This window comes from Trichechus manatus, unplaced genomic scaffold (genome assembly GCF_000243295.1).
Source record: "Trichechus manatus latirostris isolate Lorelei unplaced genomic scaffold, TriManLat1.0 scaffold00209, whole genome shotgun sequence".
In the NCBI taxonomy this organism is placed as follows: Eukaryota; Metazoa; Chordata; class Mammalia; order Sirenia; family Trichechidae; genus Trichechus; species Trichechus manatus.
This window is the reverse complement of record NW_004444145.1, coordinates 2,776,332-2,801,002: the sequence shown is the minus strand read 5'-3', so window position 1 is coordinate 2,801,002 and position 24,671 is coordinate 2,776,332. Positions and strand designations below refer to the sequence as shown.

Below are 24,671 nucleotides of genomic sequence, written 5' to 3'. Positions count from 1 at the left end.
TGGACTTGTAGCCTACTAGACTGTGAGAAAATAAATTTCTCTTTGTTAAAGCCATCCACTTGTGGTATTTCTGTTATAGCAGCACTAGATGACTAAGCCATCTATCATCTAGTTCAGTAGTTAAAACTGCGTATCAGACTCATTTAGGAAATATTTAAAAATACAAGATCTCTGGGAGTAGACCCTGAGAGTCTGTACTGTACTTGTAAGCATTTTTTTTTAATGGAAAATTTCTTTATAAAGGTAGAAAGACTTGAATAATGAATCTACATGTACCTGTCACCTACCTTCAGTAATTATCAATTTATGGGCAATCTTGTTTCTTCTGTGTCCCCACCCATTTCCCCCATCCTTGATTATTATAAAGCAAATTCCAGATATATCATTTCATCTATAAAAAATTCATTATGAATCTCTGAATGATAAGGACTTTTAAAAAATGTAGTCACATGGGCAAAGGATATAAACAGGCAGTTCGCCAAAGAAGACACTCAGGCGGCTAACAGACTCATGAAGAAATGCTCACAATCATTAGCCATTAGAGAAATGCAAATCAAAACTACAATGAGATACCATCTCACCTGTCTTTGTCACCTAGTGCTGCTATAACAGAAATACCACAAGTGGATGGCTTTAACAAAGAGCAGTTTATTCTCTCACAGTCCAGTAGGCTACAAGTCCAAATTCAGGGCATCAGTTCCAGGAGAAGGCTTTCTCTGTCAGCTTTGGAGGAAGGTCCTTATGATGCATCAGTCTTCCTTTGGTCTGGGAGCATCTCAGCCCAGGAATCTCAGGTCCAAAGGATGCACTCTGCTCCTGGCACTGCTTTCTTGGTGGTGTGAGGTTTCCATGTGTCTCTGCTTGCTTCTCTCTTTTATATCTCATAAGAAATTGGCTTAAGACACTTACGTCATCAGTATAGCCTCATCATAGTGTTAGAGTTTACAGCACATAGGAAATCACATCAGATTACACAATCATACAATACTGGGAATCATGTTGACAGATATTTTGGGGGGACACAATTCAATCCATGACACACCCCAACAAGGCTAGCATTAATCCAAAAAACACAAGATAATAAATGTTGGAGAGGTGTGGAGAGACTGGAACACTTATACACTGTTGGTGGGAATGTAAAATGGTACAACCACTTTGGAAATCGATTTGGCGCTTGCTTAAAAAGCTATCCCGCTCCTTGGAATATATCCTAGAGAAATAAGAGCCTTCACACGAATAGATACATGCACAGCCATGTTCATTGCAGCACTGTTCGTGATAGCAAAAAGATGGAAACAACCTAGGTGCCCGTCAACAGACGAATGGATAAACAAATTATGGTATATTCACACAATGGAATACTCCACAACAGTAAAGAACAACGATGAATCCGTGAAACATAACATGGAGCAATCTGGAAGGCATTATGCTGAATGAATTTAGTCAGTCACAAAAGGCCAAGATTGTATAAGACCAGTATTATAAGAATTCAAGAAAAGGTTTAAACACAGAAGAGAACATTCTTTGATGGTTATGAGGGTGGGGAAGGAGGGAGAGGGTTATTCACTAACTAGATAGTAGACAAGAATTATCTTACATGAAGGGAAGGACAGCATACACTACAGGGCTAGTCAGCACAACTGGACTAAACCAAAGCTAAGAAGTTTCCTGAATACAACCAAAACACTTCAAGGGACAGAGTAGCAGGGGCAAGGGTCTGGGGACCATGGTTTCAGGGGATGTCTAGGTCAATTGGCATAACAAAGTTTATTAAGAAAAAGTTCTGCATCCTACTTTGTTGAGTGGCATCTGGGGTCTTAAAAGCTAGCAAGCAGCCATCTAAGATGCATCAATTGGTCCCAGCCCACCTGGAGTAAAGGAGAATGAACAACACCAAAGTCACAAGGAAAGTATTAGTCCAAGAGACAGAAAGGGCCATACATATAAACCAGAGACTGCATCAGCCTGAGACCAGAAGAACTAGGTGGTGCCCGGCTACCACCAGTGACTGCCCTGACAGGGAACACAACAGCTCCTGATGGAGCAGGAGAAAAGCAGGGTACAAAACTCAAATTCTAGTAAAAAGACCAGACTTAATGGTCTGACTGAGACTGGAGGAACCCCAGAGAGCATGGCCCTGGACTCTCTGTCAACCCAGAACTAAAACCTTTCCTGAGGCCAACTCTTCAGACAAAGGTTAGACTGGACTATGGGACATAAAATGATACTCATGAAGAGTGTGCTTCTTAGCTCAAGTAGGTACATGAGACTAAATGGGCAGCTCCTGTCCAGAGGTGAGATGAGAAGGCAGAGAGGGGTCAGGAGCTGGTTGAATGGACACAGGAAATCAGGTAGAAAGGAGTGTGCTGTCATAGTATAGGGTGAGCAATTAGGGTCACATAACTATGTATAAAGTTTTGTATGAGAGACTAACTTGAATTGTAAACTTTCACTTAAAAGTACAACAGTAAAATAAAATAGAAAATGTAGTCACAATATCATTATCACACCTAAAAAAATGTTTTTCTACAGAATATTATTTACTCATTGCAACAAATCAGTAAGTACATAAGAAGAAAATGAACTTAAAAAATAACAATTTCATACCCTCCCAACCTACAACCATTTTTGTTTTATATACTCGCAGTTACTTTGCTAATTATATGTATGGTATCTAAACATATCTATGGTAAATATATATATGAGGTTTACAAAAGTGAGATTATTCCATGGATATGGTTTCACAACTTGCATTTTTCACTTAACAGTGTAATACAGGTAGTCCCTGACTATAGCGGGGTTCCATGCTGACGACTCCATCATAAGTCAGTTCTGACATAAGTAGAATACCTTTGTTTTTGGTTTTCATTATTATTGACTTTTATTATCAGTATCTTTATAAATCCTATCTTTGAACATCTGCAAGTGAACATCTGAGAATGATAACATTAGCAAATGACACACTGCAACATTATATGTAGTACATATCACTAACAATAAAATGTACCAAAAAACCCAAAAGGAAACAGACCGTCATAAGTGCAGTTCGTCGTAAGTCAAATACCTCATAAGTCAGGAACTTACTAAATATTCTAAGATACAAGTTTTAGTGATATCTTTAAAAATTAGCAATAATTCATTAATTTTATAAAATGTTCAGATTTTCCTGATTGTGTTATGATTTACTTTTCAGTGTATTTTTTTAAATCAGACTGCTAGTAAGAGCACTACCTTTCAACTTGTTGACATGTTTAAGTCTCTTAGAGATTTACGATTAAGTCTCTTAATTTGTAGGTTTCCACTCATCCCCTTTTGTGCAGCTTATTTGATGATTCCAGGTTGTTTGTCTTGCTGACTTTCCTACAGTCTAAATTTTGCTGAAGCCTCCCTGTGGTATTACAGAACATGTTCCTCTGTCTACTATATTTTCTGTAAATTGATAGTTAGATCCAGAGGCTTGATGAGGTTCAGGTTTTTGTTTTTGTTTGTTTTGGCAAAAATTCTTTATAGGTAATATTAAGTTCTTCCACCAGGAGGCACATAATGTCTGGTTGCCTCCTTCTCTTGTGATTTTAACAACCATAGGTGATCATTGACTAGGGAATCTGTGTTTTATATTCTGCTTCCTAGGGGATTATGATGTAGTAGCTAGTCTGAGGAAACCCTGGTAGCATAGCGGTTAAGAGCTATGGCTGCTAACCAAAAGGTTGGCAGTTTGAATCCACCACGTGCTCTTTGGGAACCCTATGGGGCAGTTCAACTCTGTCCTATGAGTTGGAATTGACTTTATGGCAATGGGTTTGTTTGTTTGTTTGTTTTTTAGCTAGTCTGAGAGCAGTATTTGGCAGCCACTGATTTTTACCTTCATTTTACCTGTGATGGGAAATAGGATTTGACTGAGAGGGGAAGTGATTTAATCAAGTAACAGCACATGAGTTGCAGAGCTAGGATTCAAATTTAAACCCTGTGCTTTTTCTTCTAAACCCTAGTCACTGTCTTACTTTTAACTCCAGCATGAAAAAAGCAGGATTAAGTTGATACCCACTTTGAAAGGTTTCTGACTCTTGGCTCATTCCATCCCTCAGTCTTCTCTCTCTCTCTCTCAGTCTTATAGGATGACTCCCCAGAGAATTTATCCTACAAGGGCAGATGTGTGGCTAGAAAGGGTAAGAGATAAAGGAGATGAAGGAAGGGGCCATCAAGAAAAATAAGAGGATCAGTTAGGACAATCCCTTCAGAATTCCTTGTGCAGGCACACCATCTAAACATCACTTGAGGGGGAAAATATCCTTCAGAGATGAAATGGAGTTAGGTTAGAAATAAGGAAAAACTTCTTGACTGAGAGACTGATGCATCCATAGTAAGTGGTGGTTGAACATGCTTGGGAAGTCTTCTCTTGATAAGTTCACTTAACAGACATTTCATGAGTGCCTGCTGCATGCTATTCACTGTCTTAGATGCTGGCACTTCGGTTTGAATAAGAGAATGCACCTGCCCTCAAGGGTCTCACAGTTTAAGGAAGAAGATAGTCAGTGATAGTTCAGTCAGGTCTGAGGCTGGACCTGGGGTGGTTATGATGAACAGGAGGAAAAACGACAAGGTCATGGAGATTGAAAAGTGAAGAGTTTCAGAAGTTGGACCAGTTGGTCATGTGCTCTGTCCCTCACCCAGTCAACTTGTATGTAAACTTTCTGTGAATAGCTTTTCCTATCACTCCAAACGTCCCAGCCCGGTTTCAAGGCCTTGCTGCTTACCCAGCTTCCTGACCAAATTTCCACAGAAATTCTTTGAGGCTCTGCTTGTTTTCCCTGTCTTCAAAACATACTACATAAAAAGAATTATCTTCCTCATGCAGCATTTTAATCTCTTATTTCTGATAGTGACAGCTGCTTCCAATTTTTTGCCCTTAAAATCAAATCTAACAATATAGCTTCATCTTTCCCTCCTAGACCTCCATTATATCAAGTACTTTTGGCATTTGCTCAAGATTTGGTCATTTAATTTACACTTGTTCTGCTAAGTGTCTGGGTTTCTCTGAGTCTAGTTTTTGCTAGCAAGTAGGGGAGCCCCCAGGACAGCGACCATCTTCTGCATCCTCAATACCCCAGTCTCTTAGGACATAGCTTTGTTTGTATACCTGAGTGCTTAGGACCAGCTTCTGGAGTAAGTGGTTCATTAACTGAGGACTGGGAATGTTTGTGTAAGGGTGGGGAGCATTGACTCAGACTCTTTATGGCAATGTCAAGAATTTGGCAAGGATTCAGAGAGTAGAAGTGACAAAATCATACAGTTGAGAGCTGAAAATGGCCTTACGCTGCATTTACAGATGAGGAAACTGAAGCCAGAGAAGTAGAATAACTTGCTAGTTGACATCTAGACAGGTGAGAACCTAAGACTGTGAGTCACATCTGTCAGGAAAGGACAAAAATGCTGGGATTATTCAGCCTGGAGACATTTTAGGGGAGGACAGACAGGTCAGAGAAATAAAATGTCACCCAGTGATGTCCTCTACTGTCCATCCCCCACCCCCACACACTACATTTCCTTGAAGGAAAGAGAAAGAGCATAAAGAAAAAATTTTTGTAACCAAGAGGTTTGATTCTAAAACACAGAAATGGAGATGTCTTTTGTGAGGTGTAATAGAGGGCAGAAGACATTCGCATTTTACTGATTATAGTAGAACAGTGTCCCCTAGTTTGGGGCAGTGTACAGTCTGCACAACTGTAGATGGTAGTTTTGATTACTGATCAGCTTTTCAAGCCATATAATATCTAATGGGTAAAAAAATTAAAAATCTTGTTTGTGGAAATTATACAAGATAGTTTATTAGCTTTTGTTATTCAATATGCATTTTTGAGATCAGATTTTCATGGTGAAGTAAGAAATTGAGTTCATTTTGTTTTCTTTCAAACAGAATTTGAAGTTGTCATTTTTATAATCCCCAAAACTCTTTTAAACTTTATCACATTTTCAAAACTCTGAAACTTTTATCTACCTGTCTTATCTATGACTAAAAGATGTTATATAAATTTAACATCTTAGACTAAGCTTTTTTCTGTGAATGAAAAAGCACCTTTTCTCAAGGTATTTTATCATGAGAGGGCAAGGAGGAAGCAAGACATTCTTCCAGGTGAGTTCTGAGTGTTTCTGAATTTTGTTCACTGACTGAGTCTGTCTCCATCATGCTATTGAAAGTGCTTTCTCAAAGGTCACCAGTGACCTCCAGTTTTCAAGTTCAGTGACTTTTACCCATTCTTCCTGCATTGTAACCTCTCTGTAGCATCTAATCCTTTCTTGATCTTTTTTTTTTTTTAATGCTCTCTAGAGTCTCATCAGCTGTAATATGCTACATAATCCCTGTTCTTCTCTCCCCTCTCTGACAGTTCATTTGACTCCTTTAAGGCTGCCTGTATCATCTCATACCTTGAGCCTCTGCATTCTCTCTTCTGTCCTCAGTCCCCTTGAGAGGGACTTTTAAGCTGAGGTATGGTCAAGAGTTTGGACAGGCTTAGAGGTGGACCCCGCAGGCAAGAAGATGGATGAAATAGTCAAGTTTTCTTTGTTTATTTGACCAAATAGACCCAGACTTTCTGCTGCAGAAATTAGAGTGATCTTTTCCCAAAGATTTCCACAGAAAAAAAAATTTAAGTAATTATATAGAATTTTCTGAATTTGCCATTTTTCTCCCATAATTTTTTTTATACTTCTGGTATTTTCAATCGCCTCTCTAGTAATGAACACAAGTAAGTAAGAAAACAAATGAAAAAATCCATGATAGGTATTTTATGATGTACTTTGTAATGCATCTTCACTTTCAAATACTCCATCACCTGAATGGGTCTGAGGCTCTCCTCTCTGACCCGTGGGCCTGGCCCTGTAGAGTACCCTTGAAGTGTCCTGCACCTCTCAGTCCAGTCCCAAACTCGTGAAGTCAGGCTCCAAAATGGCCAACTGCCTGTCCTCAAACTCCCTTCCCACCCAAACCTTAGAAACTGGAGTTCACATAGAGGAAAGAAACCAGAATGGGAAGGGACTTGAAACAACACCATGAAGAACAATTGAGAAAACATATGCAAAAGAAGACTTGGTGAAGGGCACGTGAAAGATATGTCTAAACATGCATAGAAGATAAACTAGATCTACTTTGTGGGTACAGAAGATCAACCTAAGACCAGTGGGCAAAAGTTCTAGCAGTCAGAGCTATTTAAAAGTGAAATGGCACTGCCTTGCGTGACAGGTTGTATGTTTCTGGTTGCTGGAGGTATTCAAGAAGCAGAGGCTAAATGAACAGTTGTCCAAGTTATAATAAAAGCATTTCATCTATTGGCTTGAGATTTGAACTTTTAACTCTAAATACACCTTTTTCTCCTTCCATCCCTTTTTCATTTTTAGAAGGAGGAGGAGACCTAGTTTGTGCTTGGAGTTCCTAGCCTAAAAAAGTGAGAATTCAAACACAGGAGCAAAAACCAAGGATAGGGCTATAGATGAGGACATTGGGGTTGGAACGGGAGGAGAGTCAACAGCGAGGCTCCTTGGAGAAGTATAAAGCAGGTGACTGACGGAAGAAAAGGGAAGAGTAACATGAGACAAGGTGGAGAAGAACATTAGGGAAGGAGAAGATTGGCCTATGTGAGGGTTCAGTGAAGGAAGAGGGCCTGGTGTCTGCGGAAGATGGTAGCAGTTTATCTTCCCATAGAGGAGGGTGTTAGACTATCAGATAGTAGCACATAGAGGACATTTAAATTTTAACAGAGAAACTTGGGTATAGGCTATTGTTCCCTGGAAGGGAGAACAGATAGAAGAAAAGAAAGAAGACACACCAGTGCCATGGGAGCTTTAGCAGTCTCCCAACTTCAACACTGACTCAGAAGAGACAACCTACAAACTTGTTGGTAAAGAGAGTGAAGGCTAATTTATAACAATTGCAAATATTTGAAGAAATTTCAGGAGTGATTTCTGCTTTTAACCTACTTTTCTACTTTGATCTCTGGAGCATCTTTTTAAATGTATCTTTTTGGTCACTAAAGGTACTTATCCCTTTCAGGCAGAAGGCCACAAGCTATACAAGGACCTGAAGAACTTCCTTAGTGCCGTCAAAGGTAGGTAATTGCACCACAGGAGAATCCATTGCTCTGTTGGGCACTGTGCTAATTTTAGATTAATAGAAAGAAATTGAGGGAGGCTGACTTAAGCTTCTAATAGTTAAAGCTTTCCAAAAGCAAAATGCAATACACTGTGAGGTGGTGAATTTCTGTTTTCTGTTCAAGCAAAAGCTGAACTATTTCTTATCTTGGATACTGTAGAGAGGGCATTTATGCAGCTGCTAAAATCCAGAGGACATTTATGCAATGACTAAGAGGTCTGGAGGATGGAAGCCAGCAGGAAAAAGACAGGCATAATGAAGCTTTTTATCCCTTGCCTGCCCCTCACTCCTGGAACTTTGAGGACCTAACCTGTTGCCGTTGAGTAGATTCTGACTTACAGCAACCCTGTAAGTCAGAATCGACCGTAGTGGGGACCTAGGAAGAGTGATTTTTCCTGTCCAACCCCATCCAGCTTTCCTTACTGATAATCCAAACCTTCTGAGCTTGTCCTTCTGAATTGGAACCCACTGATTTGTTTGCACCCATGTGATGATACCAAGCTACTTTTTGGGAAACCTTACAGTAGAACTGAGTTTTCTCTTTTCAGTGATGCATGAAAGTTCAAAGAGAGTGTCAGAAACCCTGCAGGAGATCTACAGCAGTGAGTGGGACGGTCAGGAGGAGCTAAAGGCCATCATAGGGGTAAGGGCAGCTTGGGCTTTACAGCTCCTTCAGTGTTCAACTCCTGCCCGCAACTTCTCCATCCAAGCAAATAGGAAAACAAAAGAGCCATTTCACATTGTTCCTTTGAATAGCTTCAGTCCCTGGGTGGTAAGAGGAAGCTGCCATCATTAAGGTAAAAACAGGTTCTCCATTATCTGTGGAGCACTCTGTTCTTGACCTTCTGCCTCTTTTTAAAACCTTAGGGGAGTTTAGCCTCCTGAAGGTCAGTTGTTTTTAAAAACTAACCTCTTGCAGTTATTTACTTCCAAGCCTCCCTATCTTCCAAGCTCTACAGTGCAGGGATCTGACCATATATTCCAGTTCTTAATCCCTGATGTATGTCCACTCTCCTATAGAGGAGCTCCTGGGAGTAACGGCTGTTTCTTTTCTTCTTCTGACACTTCTCCAACATTCCAACATGATATTCTAAATAGTATGCTCCCACAAGGAAATTTTTTTGGAAGTAAAATTTGAGTATTTACCTGGTGGACAGTTGATGTTGAGAAGTAGAGTCCTCACCAGCCTCTGCCTCTATCCCACAGAACAATGATCTCCTTTGGGAAGACTATGAAGAGAAACTGACAGACCAGGTTGTGAGGACCATGGAAAATTACATAGCCCAGTTCAGTGAGATTAAGGTACTCAATTTATACAATCAAGGCTGGGTTGTAGGTGGCCCATACAGGTTAGAGGACATATTAGGTTAAACGTTACAAGTAAAAATTTGAACCCCATGGTTAGGAATGAAGTTGAGTAGAAGGTTAGGAGAAGGATTAAGGGTGAGGATTAGACAAGAGAATAGGGTCCAGGGTTAGAGGTAGTGTGAAGGTTATGTTTAAACTTGAATTTCAGTCAGCTAGATTTAGTCTGGTTTTTAAATTAGCTCCAGGGCAGGGCATCCCTTTTAGCTCTGAGAAACAGCTGAAGGGACTAAGGATGTTTATTGTGGAGAAGAGGAAACTTGAAGGAGACGTAATAGTCGTCTTCAAATACTTTAATGGCCGTTAGGTGAAAAAAGAATTCAGCCTGTTCTAAACTGTTCCAGAAAGCAAAACTAGAATTTATTTATTCATTCAACTTATATTTGTTAAACACCTACTCGATTGAGCACTGTGCTGATTTTTTAGATTAATAGGAAGAAATCGAAGGCTGACTTAAGCTTCTAATAGTTAAAGCTTTCCAAAAACGAAATGTAATACACTGTGAGGTAGTGATTCTCTGTTTTCTGTTCAAGCAAAAGCTGAACTACTTACCTTGGACACTGTAAAGAAGCTTCGTGTATTGTATAGGAAGTTGAACCAGATAATCGCTAAGATCTTTTCAAATTTTGTGATTGAGAGAATGAGACAGGGACTAATGACACAGTTTGCTTCTTCATGGTATAATTTGTAGTTTGAATGAGATTGGGCAGATTTAAAGCTCATAATAATTTACTTACTATTTTCACTGTGATTTAGAGTTTTCAAAGCACTTTATATTCGTAACACTATATAGGGAAGATTAGGCTACTAAGGTCCTAGGTCATAAAGTTAGTAAATCACAGAGCTGGAACTAAGGCCCAAAACTCCTAACTTTAAATTTAGTGGAATTCTCAAGGCCATTTCTCCTGATTCTTAGTGGGTACATAGGGAATATTAAAATTTAGTGCAAGCTTCCACATGCTCTCTAGGATTGCCCTTTATTGAATCTCCTCCAGATGATAAGGGAGACCCCTTGAGCACAGAACCCTGTTAGAAAGTGAAATTTGACAATAGGATCTAGGAATCTTGCCTCTTCACTTGGTATTCTGTTACTCACATCCTGGCCACTGAAAAGTGAATATCAAGGCTCTCTCTTGTGATCACCCTGGGCTAGGAGAGAATCGCCAAGCGGGGTCGGAAACTTGTGGACTATGACAGTGCCCGGCACCACCTGGAAGCTGTGCAGAATGCCAAGAAGAAAGATGAGGCCAAGGCTGCCAAGGTAAAAAAAATATAAAGCCTGATAAATGCTTCCTGCCCTCCCTCTCCACGTAATAGTGGCAGGTGGCTAGGCCAACCTGGGTTTAGGAAATGATAAAGTCAGCATCCAGCTTCCTGAAGGAAATCCTGTTTCCTCTGACATTGATGATGCTGTAAGGATAATCAGAGACTTGAGGCTAGGGAAAGAGAGGCATGGTTCCAAGTAAGCCTGTTATTGTTGCAGTTGAGTCGATTCCAACTCATGGTGACCCTATGTGACAGAGTAGAACTGCCCTATAGCATTTCCTAGGCTGTAATCTTCATGGGAGCAGATTGCCAGGTCTTTTCTCAGAAGGAGCGGCTGGTGAGTTCAAACTGCTGACCTTTCAGTTAGCAGCCAAGTGGTTAGGCACTGCACTACCAGGGCTCGTTCCAAGTAAGCCTAGTCCCTGAAAAAATGCAGAGGATGAAGGAGGGCAGCCTCTAGCTTCAGGTTCAGGATTGAGGGGAATTGTCTTGTCTCTTTTACCACCTAGGCAGAGGAAGAGTTCAGTAAAGCCCAGATAGTGTTTGAAGATCTAAACCAAGAACTACTGGAGGAGCTGCCTATTCTTTACAACAGGTAATGGTTGAGATTTAGGAAAGAGCTGAACTCCTTGGCCACCGCAGGCACAGGACACCCAGCAGCCCAAGCATGGCACCTCATGAAAAGAGCCCTGGTCCAAGAATGGGATGTAGTCTTAGCCCTGCCACTAACTTGCTGTGTGATATTAGCCAAGCCACCTTATCTCCCCAGACCCTGATTTTTTCATCTGCAATACGGAGATAACCATTCTTGCCCTGCCAGTTTTTCTGAGTTTGAAGGCAAGAGTCTTCTTAAATAGGAGAGATCTTGGCAAGTAAAGTGCCATCATCATGCATACTAGATGTATCTGGTTTCATGCTCAAGTGTGTATCATTTTAAACAAGCCTGGTTCATGGACATTCAGGTGTACATAGAAGATAAACTGTGGGATGATTATTTGCATTAATGAAGGCATCTTTGCTTACAGTAGCTAAAATGTCTTAGATACTCTTTTCTACATTGGAATAGGAATCTGAACAGAAACTCCATTTATATCATATTTTCTTTTCATTGTATAAGATAATGCAATTATAATCAGAGTATTTTTGTATTATCATTTACTATTAGTCTGTGTATGATGGAGCCTTTCTAATGACTACATGTATTCTAAAAAGTTAATTTAAATGGAATTAAAATTTAACAGTTTCTTTAAATGTGAACTTCCTGAATTTATCTAAAGTAGAATTCCATTAATGTACATGCAGCTTCATAGAAGCCCAAGTATTGCATAAAGAGAAAGAACAATTATTATAATAATTATAATTACATGGCCTTATATAAATTCTTTAAAGTACTTTCATGTCTACTTCTGTATTTAAAGAGCCCAAATCAGATAACTTCATAAAACTTGAAATCCATTTACTTTGGTGTCAGCCTGGACTGATAGTGTCTTCCATGGTCTTCTGACACCTGAGAGTCAGGTGTGCTCCTAGCCTGGCTCTGATGAACCGGATCCCAGAACATCGTGAGTCTAGGAAGTGGGGTGCCTTTCTCCGAGGAGCCTTCGTAGTGCTGGCTTTGGCTTAAGCTCCTACCTTGTATTTCAAATGAAGACCTCCTTTACCATCACTTACTCCTGGGTGTGTTTGTTGTTTTGCCTCCTGATAGTCGTATTGGCTGTTACGTGACCATCTTCCAAAACATTTCCAACCTGAAGGATGTTTTCTACAGAGAGATGAGCAAGGTGAGAAACATCTGGCCAATTTAGACTTGTAGGTGGGATTTTCTAGTAAATGTGAAGGCTGCCCTAATTTACATAATTTCATTAACTATCCATATTGGCCGAAACCCTGGTGGTGTAGTGGTTAAAAGCTGTGGCTGCTAACCCAAAGGTTAGCAGTTCAAATCCACCAGGCGCTCCTTGGAAACCATATGGGGCAGTTCTACCCTGTCCTATAGGGTCGCTATGAGTTGGAATCAACTTGACAGCAATGGGTTTGGTTTTGGTTTTATCCATATTGACACAAGATTTTGACTTTTATCTCATGATGAAATAATAGTACTTGATTGACTCTTTATTAAAATAAAGCACATATACACACTGTCAGAGAACCTCTTCATCTCCATTAACAGCTAAATAAAACCATCCAAACTTCAGCTTCATCATGAATAAAGGAGGTTAGGCACATGGAAGAAACGATTAAAATGAGGAACCAAGTGGTAAAATCTCCATCTCTTGGTGGTGGGGAGCAAGGAGGATAATGTTTAACCACTGGTTAGTTTCTTAGGTAGTTAGTCTTGAATAACTACTTGTCAGTGACAGGCAGCCATATAGTCCTGGGATTCCAAGATCCTTTGCTATTATAATATTGATTATATTCGCATACACAGATACACATACTCTCTCCATAGTTTCTTTGGCTAAATTATGATTTGCCAAGTTAGTATTAATTTTTATTCCCTGGATAACTAAATGCTGAGCACCTGAGAGAAACTAGAAACTTGAATCACATATCAGTTATGGACCCCGCCTTGAGAGAGCTGCCATCTGATGTAAGAGGCAGAACTCGGGACACAGACAAGGAAGAAAGGGTGGCTTGACAGGACCCTGAGATAGTACTAGTGCTGGCGAGATGAACAGGAATGACAGATCTGAGTTGAAAGGGTGGGGAGGTTTTATTTAGGGAAGCTGTCTGAAGGAGAGATGAAAAAGGATATGCCAGTCTCGGGTTTCCATCTGGCTAGCATCCCTTTTTTCTTATTGACTCTAGCTAAACCATAATCTCTATGAGGTGATGAGCAAACTGGAGAAGCAACATTCCAACAAAGTCTTTGTGGTGAAGGGACTATCAAGGTGAGCAACTTGTCAGACTCTTCTGTTTGTCATCTGTGTGTATGCACATATTCAAGACCCTCATCTCCATCCAAAATCCTGGCCTTTCCTTTGTATTCATGTGCATGATGTGGTTTGTTCCACACTCCTATATAAAGTCTTTTACTTTTTGGTTAATATTTCAGATATAACTGAAGGTATAAAGAATAATACAACAAATGGCCATATACCTACCACCAAACTTAAGAAATCAACTATTACAAATATAGTTGAGGCTTCCAGTGTCCCTTCCCCAATCACCTTCTCTTCCTGCTTCCCACCAGAGGTACAGGGGTAGCTGCTGTCTTGTGTGTATGTGGTAAAATGTATATAATAAAACATTTGCCATTTTAACCATTTTTAAGTATACAGTTCAGTGACATTACGTTTACCATGTTGTGAAACCATCATCACTATCCATTTCCAAATGCTTTTCATCTAAACAGAAACTCAGTACCCCTTTTAAGTAATAACTCCCCATTCTCCACTAACCCTAATCACTGGTAACCACTAATAAACTTGTCTCGATCCATTTGCCTATTCTAGATATTTCATATAAATGGGATCATAAAATATTTTTCCTTTTGTATCTGATTTATTTCACTCAGCATAATGTTTCAAGGTTTATCCGTGTCCTAGCATGTATCAGTACTTCATTTCTCCTTATGGCTGAATAATATTTCATTGTATATATATACACATTTTGTTTCATCTGTGTACCACCCAGGGACTTGTTGAGGGACTCTGGATTGTTTTCCACCTTTTGGCTATTGTGAATAATGCTGCAGTGATCATTGGTGTACAAGTATCTGTTTGAGTCTCTGCTTTCAGTTCTTTTGGGTGTATACCTAGGAGTGGAATATTGCTAGGTCATATGTTAATTCTGTTTTTAACTTTTTGAGGAACTGCCAAATACCATTTTACATTCCCACCAGGGATGCTTGAGGGTTCCAGTTTCTTCACATCCTTGCCAACACTTGTTATTTTCCATTTTTCTGATAATCCATCCTAGTGAGTGTGAGGTGATATCTCATTGTGGTTTTGATTTCCTTTTTCCTAATGATTAATGATGTTGCACATCTTTTCATGTGCTTATTAGCCATTTGTATATCTTCTTTGGAGAAATGTCTGTTCAAGTCCTCTGCCTATTTTTTAATCGGGTTGTTTGTCTCTGTTGTTTAGTAGTAGGAGCTCTATATATATTCTGGATATTAAATTAAACCTTATCAGATGTGTGAAGTAACCACTATCTTGAATTTTATATTTATTATTTCTATGCACATCTTTTTACTTATACTATGCACGTACATACATACACATTGTCGGGGATTGAATTATGTCCCCAAAAAAACATGTGTCAACTTGGTTAGGCCATGATTCCCAGTATTATGTGGTTGTCTTTCATTTTGTGATTGTAATTTTATGTTAAAGAGGATTAGGGTAGGATTGTAACACCCTTACTAAGGTCACATCCCTGATCCAATGTAAAGGGAGTTTCCTTAAGGTGTGGCCTGCACAACCATTTATCTTACAAGAGATGAAAGGAAAGCCAGCAAAATGGGGGACCTCATACCACCAAGAAAGCAGTGCCCAGAGCAGAGCGCATCCTTTGTACCTGGAGTCCCTACACAGAGAAGCTCCTAGTCTAGGGGAAGATTGATGACAAAGACATTCCTCCAGAGCCAACTGAGAAAGCCTTCCCCTGGAGCTGACACTATGAATTTGGACTTGCAGCCTACTAGACTGTGAAAGAATAAATTTCCCTTTGTTAAAGCCATCCACTTGTTCTATTTCTGTTAGAGCAGTACTAGATGACTAAGACACACATAAAATATTGTTTTACATGTTTTTAACCTTTATTTACATAAATGAAGTCATAAGGCATTGGCGAAAAACCAAGCTGCAGGGATTGATGGAATAGCAGTTGAGATGTTTTGACAAACGGATGCGGTGCTGGAAGTGCTCATTCGTCTATGCCAGGAAATTTGGAAGGCAGCTTCCTGGCCAACTGACTGGAAGAGATCCATATTTGTACCCATTCCAAAGAAAGGTGATCCAACAGAAGTGGAAATTGTTGAACAATATCATTAATATCACACACAAGTAAAATCTTGCTGAAGATCATTCAAAAGTAGTTCCAGCAGTACATGGACAGGGAACTGCCAGAAATTCAAGCCAGATTCAGAAGAGGACATGGAACAAAGGATATCATTGTTGATGTCAGATGGATCCTGGCTAAAAGCAGAGAATACCAGAAAGATATTTATCTGTGTATTATTGACTATGCAAAGGCATTTGACTGTGTGGATCATAACAAATTATGGATAACATTGTGAAGAATGGGAATTCCAGAACACTTAATTGTGCTCATGAGGAACCTGTACATAAATCAAGAGGCAGTCGTTAGAACAGAACAAGGGGATATTGCGTGTGCGCCAGGGTTGCATCCTTTCACCATACCTAGTCAAGCTGTATGCTGAGCAAATAATCCAAGAAGCTGGACTATATGAAGAAGAACGGGGCATCAGAATTGGAGGAAGACTCATTAACAACGTGCATTATGCAGATGGCACAGCCTTGCTTGCTGAAAGTGAAGAGGACTTGAAGCACTTACTGATGATCAAAAACCACAGCCTTCAGTATAGATTACACTTCAACATAAAGAAAACAAAAATCCTTACAGCTGGACCAATAAGCAACATCATGATAAACGGAGAAAACATTAAAGTTGTAAAGGATTTCATTTTACTTGGATCCACAATTAACGCCCACGGAAGCAGCATGAAATCAAGAAATCAAGCGACACATTGCATTGGGCAAATCGGCTGCAAAAGATCTCTTTAAAGTGTTAAAAAGCAAAGATGTTACTTTAAGAACTAAGGTGCCCCGACCCAAGCTATGGTGTTTTCAGTTGCCTCATATGCATGTGAAAGCTGGACAATGAATAAGGAAGAGAGAAGAAGAATCAATCCCTTTGAATTATGATGTTGGCTAAGAATATTGAATATACTATGAACTCCCAGAAGAATGAACACATCTGTCTTGGAAAAAGTACAGCCAGAATGGTCATTAGAAGTGAGGATGGCGAGACTTCGTCTCACATACTTTGGACATGTTATCAGGAGGGAGTAGTCACTGGAGAAGGACATCATGCTTGGTAGAGGATTAGTGAAAAAGAGGAAGACCCTCAACAAGATGGATTGACACAGTGGCTGCAACAGTGGGCTCAAGCATAACAACAATTGTGAGGATGGTACAGGACTGGGCAGTGTTTCTGTTGTACATAGAGTTGCTAAGTTGGAATAGACTTGACGGCACCTAACAACAATTCTTCTGCAGCTGCCTTGTTCTCTTAGTATTATTTTTGAGATTTATCTTTGTTGCTGCATGTTGCTAGCTCTAATCTTTCCTCTTCATAACTAGTGTGGGTGCTATTGTATGCCTAGTTCACAATTTATTTATTTGTCCTCCTGCTAGTGGATGTTTGGGTTGTTTTCCAATTTTTCATTCTTAAGAATAATGTTGCAATGAACGTATTTTACATTTCTCCTTGTGAATATTATTAAGAGTTTCTCTAGGGTGTATACTGGGAGTGGAATTGCTGAGTCATAGGGTTTGTGCATCGGGGCTTCTTCAGCTTTACTAAAAACCAAAACCAAACCTGTTGCTGTCGAGTTGATTCTGACCCATGGCCACCCCACATATTAGAGTAGAACTGCTCTGTAGAGTTTTCTTGGCTGTAATTGTAACAGAAGCAGATCGCCAAGCCTTTCTTTTGTGGTGCTGTTGAGTAAGTTCAAACCGCCAACCTTTAGGCTAGCAGTCAAGCACAAACTGTTTGTGCCACCTCGACAAATTGCTCTCCAAAGTGATTGTTTGCATTTACAACCCACCAGCAATGAATAAGAGCCTCCATTGCTCCTCATTCTTGTCAGACTTCTTAATTCTTCCAAACTAATGGGTATAAACAGGAATTTTTTGTAATTTTAATTCATGGCACCACAATTACTAGTTAGCTTGAGCATCTTTTCATGTTATTGACCCTTTGAGGTTCGTGTTCTGTGAACTGCTTGTTTATTCTTTTCTCATTTTTAATTATTTATCTTTTTCTGTAATTGCTTTGTGTGAGCTCTTTGTATACTCTGGATACTAATCCTTTAATAATATGTATTGCAAATATCTTTTCCCAGTCTGTTATGGTTTGCTTTTCCACTGTTTTTTTGTGGTGTCTTTTGTCTTCATGCATTCTTCAAGCTTCACACATGCTTCAGCGACTCACTGGTCCCTCAGAATGTGATCACTTTCTCATTTGGAAGCTTTTGTTCAGGAAATTCTATTAAGTTCCTTCTATGCACAAGGCTTTATGCTGGATGCTAGGGATCCAAAGATACAGGAGATTTATCCTTTCACTAAAGAAAGTTGGAAGGACAGAAGATTGCCTAAGGAGACAAGGAACAACATAAGTTTGTATATACCAGGCGCCTAAGGAGAGCAGTAGGAATTTCAGAGAGGTAAATAATCACCAAGGTGCAGATGGTCAGGGGAGACTCAAGGCGGTACTGACACTGAGCTTGGGACATGAAGGACGAATAGACCTCACATTTGTTTGTATCACTCATTTAACAATTAGTTAACAGACTATTAAAAACTACTAAAGGGCCAATGTGGAGTTCCTAGATGAAATCCCTTTTGCTGCAAAAGCTCTATTTCTCCTCTTCCTAAAATTGAAAGCCAGAGTTCTAACTATCCATTCTTCTCAACTTAACCATCACTTACAGTGAGGTGTCCCAGAAATGTATAGGGAAATTCAGCCTTTTTTGCTATGTCCTGAGTCTTCTAAACTTACTGACTCCTAGAATGCTAGTGCTGGAAAGAACTTTGTCATGCAGCTTACCCCACATCAGAAACTCCCACAGAGCAGGAACTAAGTTTCTCTCCTCCTCCTTTTACCCTTGTGTCCCATCCTTTTTCCCAGGACATAGCACATAGTTTGGTAAATCTAGAGTAAATATTTGTGGGTTGCTCAGTCGGCAGATAGTACATAAGAGGCACTCAAAGAAGTGAAGTAGAATTCAAGCAGATGTTGGCTGTGAAAATACTTAGTACATAATAGGTTAGTTATATCACCCATTAATCCTCTCCACAGAGAAAATAGTTGTTAAATTTTGCTGTTTCTCTCCAGTCTCTTTTTTTCTTTACATATTTTTACATAATTGAGGTCATGATATAGATAAAATTTTATGGCCTTTTTTTCATTTTACTTTATAACATAAGCATTATTGTGTATTATGTACAAACTTTCTAACATCATTGTATTCTGCTTTATATGCATGCATCATAATTTCTTTTTGGATATTTACGTTGCTTCCAGATTTTAGCTCTCTTAATGTTCCTTTTTTAGCAGCAGCAGACGTTCTTTGGTCATCTCTGCCCCACTTCGAACATCTACAGCCTCCAGTCCTCTCACCTCACCTATCAGTCCCTCTGCACTTTCCTTGAAGAGTGAGAGGGAATCCATTTCAGCAGCTGAAGAAGAGCGGGCACCTGATCCAGCCCAGGAAGAGGACAACTCTGAGATGGAAGAAGAACCCTTAAAAGATAAGGAAATAGAGGGGGGAGGGGCCAAAGCTAGCTCCTCTGAGGAAGAAGAGCCTCTGCCAGCGTACAATGGCCCAACTCAGACTCAGCCCTCTCCCACCACTGAGGGTGGGGAGTCCCAGGAGGAAGTTTTCTCTTGCTCCCCAGCTCCATCATCAGGCAGAGCCCTTATCCCTTCAGAGCAGCCTTCATCATCATTTCCAGAAGTAGTCCTCCAAACCCACACCACAAGTGAAGGATCTGAACAACCAAAGAGAGCCTCTCTCTCGAGGACCTCAGCGCCCCCTAGTAGGCCTCCTCCACCCAGAGCCAGTCCTAGCCCCAGGCTTTCCTCAGGGAGCATACCCTCCAGCCCTACGACCTCTGAAGGGGGTTCACCTACCAGCTCTAGGGCCTTCTTCGGGGCTGGGACTCCCAGTCCTAGGACCTCCATAGAGGTATCTCCTGATCCAGAGTTACCAGAGAAGCCAGAAAGAAATCCTGAGGCCAGAGAAAAGGAAACTACCCACCATCTGAACCCAGAAGAACTTTGTACTTCACCTACCTTGATGATCTCTCAGGTGAGAATGGATCTCATTGGGTTTTTACTCCCTTTTACAACCCCCACATAGACCATCTTTATTACAGTCAAGTTGTGCCATAGTTGGTAAGATTTTATGCCATTATATTATAGTCTCAAAAGGATCTCTGGTGGCACGATAGTTAAGTGCTTGGCTACTAACTGAAAGGTCAGGGGTTCGAACCCACCAGTAGCTCCACAGGAGAAAAGACCTGGCAATCTGCTCCTATAAAGATTACAGCCTAGGAAACCCTATGGGGCAGTTCTACTGTCTTATAGGGTCGCTACGAGTTGGAATTGACTCAGCAGCACACAGCACTGTTATAGTCTTAAGGGTAACCCTGAACAGCTTTTTCGGTTTGGGGGAAGATTTCATATCTTTATAGCCACTCTGCTCTTAGGGAACAACTGACTTCTGCAGAAGGCTTATTTCTAATATTATTCTGAGGAGCTTCTTACTAATTTATTTCTTTAGCGTCAGTTTCTGGGAGTTCCCAATATAAAGAACCGACAACTAGCATCCTAAGCTTTACCATTTTTAATGGGGCGAGGTGGGGGACGTTGTCTCATTTGTTTGTCCTACTTGTGACTGTGGAATAGACCCTGAGGGAAATGGCATCAGCAAATTTCCAAGGTGTATCTTTGATTAGAGAGAACTAGAATCAGGAACTCACAGAGGAAGGTAAAGCCATCAGGGATGGCCGTTTGAAAGTTGAGTATGGATGAGAAAAGGATTGTGTTAAAATTGAGAGACACCGACTAACTGGAGAGCAACCAGTTTGATGAAAGATCTGGAAATCAAGTCCTATTCAAATTACACGGAAAGGGTATTATAAAAGAGAGGTTTGACTTTCTCTATGAAACTCCAGAGGGCAGAACTACGTCTTTTGGGTAAAAGATAGAAGAGGGTCCATTTTGGATCAATACAAGGAGAACATTCAACAGTTCCAAAAAAAAAACCAAACCCATTGCCGTTGAGTCAATTCAGACTCATAGTGACCCTATAGGACAGAGTAGAACTGCCCCATACGGTTTCCAAGGAGCGGCTGGTAGATTCAAACTGCTGAACTTTTGGTTAGCGGCCAAACGCTTAACCACTGCACCACCAGGCCTCCTTGAGACACAGTTCTCCTTCCTTGTTGTTAAGATGTATGGGATGTATGATCACCTGTCAGGTATGTTGTAGAGAGGATTATGGTGAGACATCTGAGTAGATGGTACCAAAATTCATTCATTCATTCTGTAATTATTGATTGAGCCTGTACTATGTACCAGACACTTTTCTAGGCATTGGGGATATGAACATGAACAAAACAAAGTCCTTGCCTTCCTTCACATTCTAGTGGAAGGAGTCAGACAAGAAACCAAATTAAGTAAAATTACAATTTAGTGGTGATAAGAGATGTGGAGAAAAGTAGGGGAGGGCACAGGGAATAGGGGCTGGATTGCAGTTTTAAATAAGGTGGTCAGAGAAGGTGACATTCCGGCAATGAAGGGGGCCAGGGAGAGAGCTATGTGGATATCTAGGAGAAGAGTATGAAATTTCTGGTACTCCTCAAGTCATACCACCTTACTACTGCCTATGCCTAACTGAAGGTTGACCAGGCTACCTCGGGAGCCTCCTGCTATCTGAGAGGAGATAATGTGGACAAAGGATATAAGGGTGACACCCAAAGTGTGAACTTTATGCTATAGTCTGGGCTTTCTCCTACATTCTCCACTTTGATCCACAGGTTTTTTCAGAGCCTAGTGAGGCAGGGAAGATGGAAGACAAGGAAGAGAACAATGAGTTTACCTCAGCTGACTCCCCTGAGGTACTAAAATCCAAGTCATTAAGATTATTACACCCTCGGTCTGTAATCTCATGAGGCACTGAGGGCCCTAACAGAGAGGATTATAATATTTCTCCTTGGCTGGTTTCTAGTCTGAGGCTGATCATCTGAGAGAGAGATTCGGGACTTGTGAACAGTTTATAAGCGCTGAGTAAATACAGAATTTTGAGCAGGTAAAACGTAGCCACTTATCAATTTTCTGCACTGAAAAGACAAACTCAGAGCTATAGAAAGTGCCAAAATTAATTGAAATTTGACTTTGTAATGATTTTAGTATGGAGACAGCAACAGATTGACCTCTGTTTGGCTCTGGTGAATATCAGATCCAATTGATGTTCTTGGAGTAATCTGATTGAAGGGGAGAGTATGAGGGCCAAGATAACATGTGGCCATTTTGAGGAATAGTCTAGTAACACTGCCCTGCCTGGAAAAGAGGTACAGGACCCAACCTCCTGTCCCCTGAATCCATCTACTTGTATTTGAGGTTTACAATGTTTCCCCACTCCCCGGCCTCTCCTGTGGGATTGCTTTGATCATCAGCTAAGGAGACATTTCTTTTTTCCTGGGGAATTAAGCAACTAGAGCATTGTAGATCCTAGCCTATCAGTGCCACCAACGCTCTGAAGCCTACGTCCTACAAAATATGCTCACTTCCCTTGCAGATGCATTGTAAATCATATTTTCTCTCAAACAGAATTATGGATGCTCACATATAAAAATGGGTAAATGTAAATTTAACTAGGGGAAAACTCTGTTCATGCTCAGCATTTGAATCATCTGAGAGAAAATGAAGATTTTGCTAAGTTTTGGGGAGGTGATCTTATTACCTGTGAGGCAATTAAAAGCCTGGAGAGGGAGGAAGGAAAATTACCTTAAAGGATAAACCATTAGAATTTTAAGTGTCTGTCACACTATTAGAAATAGGTTCTACTATAAAGAATGAATTTTGTAGGGTGTGTATTATATCTCAATTAAAAAAATAAAACCTTCGAATGCCTGTGCCCCCCCGCCACCCCCTGCCCCGGCATAGCAGTTCCTAGACAGGGTTTTCCACACCTTTGGCTCCCATCTCCGAACCTAGAACTTTTCCCAAAGAAACAGTTATACCACTTGCCTATCCTAACTGCCTGTCTAAGTGTGAGAGCCAGGGGTGAATTATCCATTAGGCAAGATAAGCACAGTGCTTACCTTGCTTACCAGATCATCTGTAGTGAATGATTTCACATTTTTGCACCACATCCAAGATTCTGCTTTTAGGTATGGCTGGCATCTGTCTATCTCCCAACCCCACAGCACCTTCCTATAAAATCAAAGCCTCTTTTTAAATTTACAGTCCCTGACGGGCAGATGACCCAGTAAACAAGGTAAGCACGTCATTATCTGTGCTTACTTAGTAATCAGGATATGGTGAAACCCATGTGAAATTGTTCACTACAAGAATTAGACCGTGCCTAGCTACCACCACCACCACCGCCACCACCACCACCAACTGCTCTGACAGGGATCACAGTAGAGGGTCCCGGACAGAGCAGGAGAAAAATGTAGAACAGAATTCAAATTCATCAAAAAAAAAAAAAGACCAGACTTACTGGTCTGACAGAGACTGGAAGAACCCCTGAGACTATGGACCCTAGACATCCTTTCAGTTCAGAAGTAAAGCCCACTCCCAAAGTTTACCCTTCAGCCAAAGATTAGACAGGTCTATAAAACAAACAATAACACACGTGAGGAACATGCTTCTTAGTTCAGTCATGTATATGAGACCAAAAGGGCAACACCTGCCCAAAAGCAAAGACTAGAAGGCAGGAAGGGACAGGAGAAATGGATGGATGGAAATGGGGAATTGGGGTATGAAAGGGGAGAGTGTTGACACATCCCAGGGATTGCAGCCAATATCACAAAACAATTTGTGTGTAAATTGTTGAGTGAGAAACTAATTTGCTCTGTAAAGTTTCACCTAAAGCACAATTAAAAAAAAGAAAATTTTCACTGAAGATGATCTGGTAAGCAAAGTAAGCACTATGCTTACCTTGCTTATTGGATAATCTGCCCCTGGTGAGAGCTGTAGTGCATTCTTGAGGGTTAGTCTAAAAGTGGTGGGTAGTGGTTTTAAGACTATATTTATACCCTCACACACTCCCACATAGATGCACATACAGAACCATGTCACACAAATAGTCACATGGTATCTGATCATGGAAATGACTCGAGTCCAAAGACCTGGTTTCCTGTCCCAGCAAGTCTTGGTTTCTTCATTTGTAAGTGGAGATAACAGTAAAGCTTTGATGCCTTCAGACTCTAATGAAACATTATGTGTTTGCTCTTTGTGTTGTATATGATCCCTTTAAAGTGTAAGGCACAAAAGACCCTTCTAAGCTGAGAGCTGGAGAGGTTGAGGTACCTCTCACTGGCAGAAATCTTCTTTTTGCAGGGCCAAGGCCTTGAACTTCAAGTCTCTACAGTTGCAGGAGAGAGCAGCGTCATAGCACCTGAGCCTCAAGAAGAGGTAAGGGAAACAGATACACAGAGAACAGGGTGGGTGGCGAGATTGAGAATCCTTAAGAAGAGATGGTGAATAATATAATGAATAATATGTGCAACAAAGTCCTTATGATAATCCCAACGACCAGTTTCACATCACCTCCCTCAGTAGAGGCCAGTGGCATTACATGAAATATAATTTGGTAGAAGCAAATTAAGTTTTTACCCCCTTGAATGGTTGGTGGGAGGGCAGATTCGGTATCTAATTCAATCATGTTTGCTTTCCAGGTATCTACAAGTCAAAACGCACAACTTTGAAGAGAAACTGCCAAGACCCCCTCCCCTCACATCTCCCCAGAGAAGCTCTACAACCAGGCCTTTGGGGTTATTGGGTGGACAGAGGCTGTAGGTCAGAGGGACATTAGATACAGCACTCATTCCTAGGTTCATATATAGTATGAATACTGCTGGTGGTCTCTAAAGACCTAGCATTAATAGAGACCGGAGGGAGGGAGGGA

General features: G+C 40.6%; 1 protein-coding gene across 1 annotated transcript in view; it reads left to right on the top strand.

Annotated features, from left to right (window-relative positions):
- Window positions 1-24,659, top strand: part of BIN2 (bridging integrator 2) — a 37,812-nt gene extending 13,153 nt beyond the window's left edge. The window contains 11 exon segments of the mRNA XM_004388342.2: window positions 8,045-8,099; window positions 8,692-8,786; window positions 9,350-9,445; window positions 10,662-10,769; window positions 11,284-11,369; window positions 12,480-12,555; window positions 13,583-13,665; window positions 19,085-19,841; window positions 21,574-21,654; window positions 24,104-24,178; window positions 24,442-24,659. Of these exon segments, the coding sequence (XP_004388399.2) occupies window positions 8,045-8,099; window positions 8,692-8,786; window positions 9,350-9,445; window positions 10,662-10,769; window positions 11,284-11,369; window positions 12,480-12,555; window positions 13,583-13,665; window positions 19,085-19,841; window positions 21,574-21,654; window positions 24,104-24,178; window positions 24,442-24,471 (1,542 nt within the window). The 3' untranslated portion in view covers window positions 24,472-24,659.
- The last annotated feature ends 12 nt before the right edge of the window (window positions 24,660-24,671 follow it).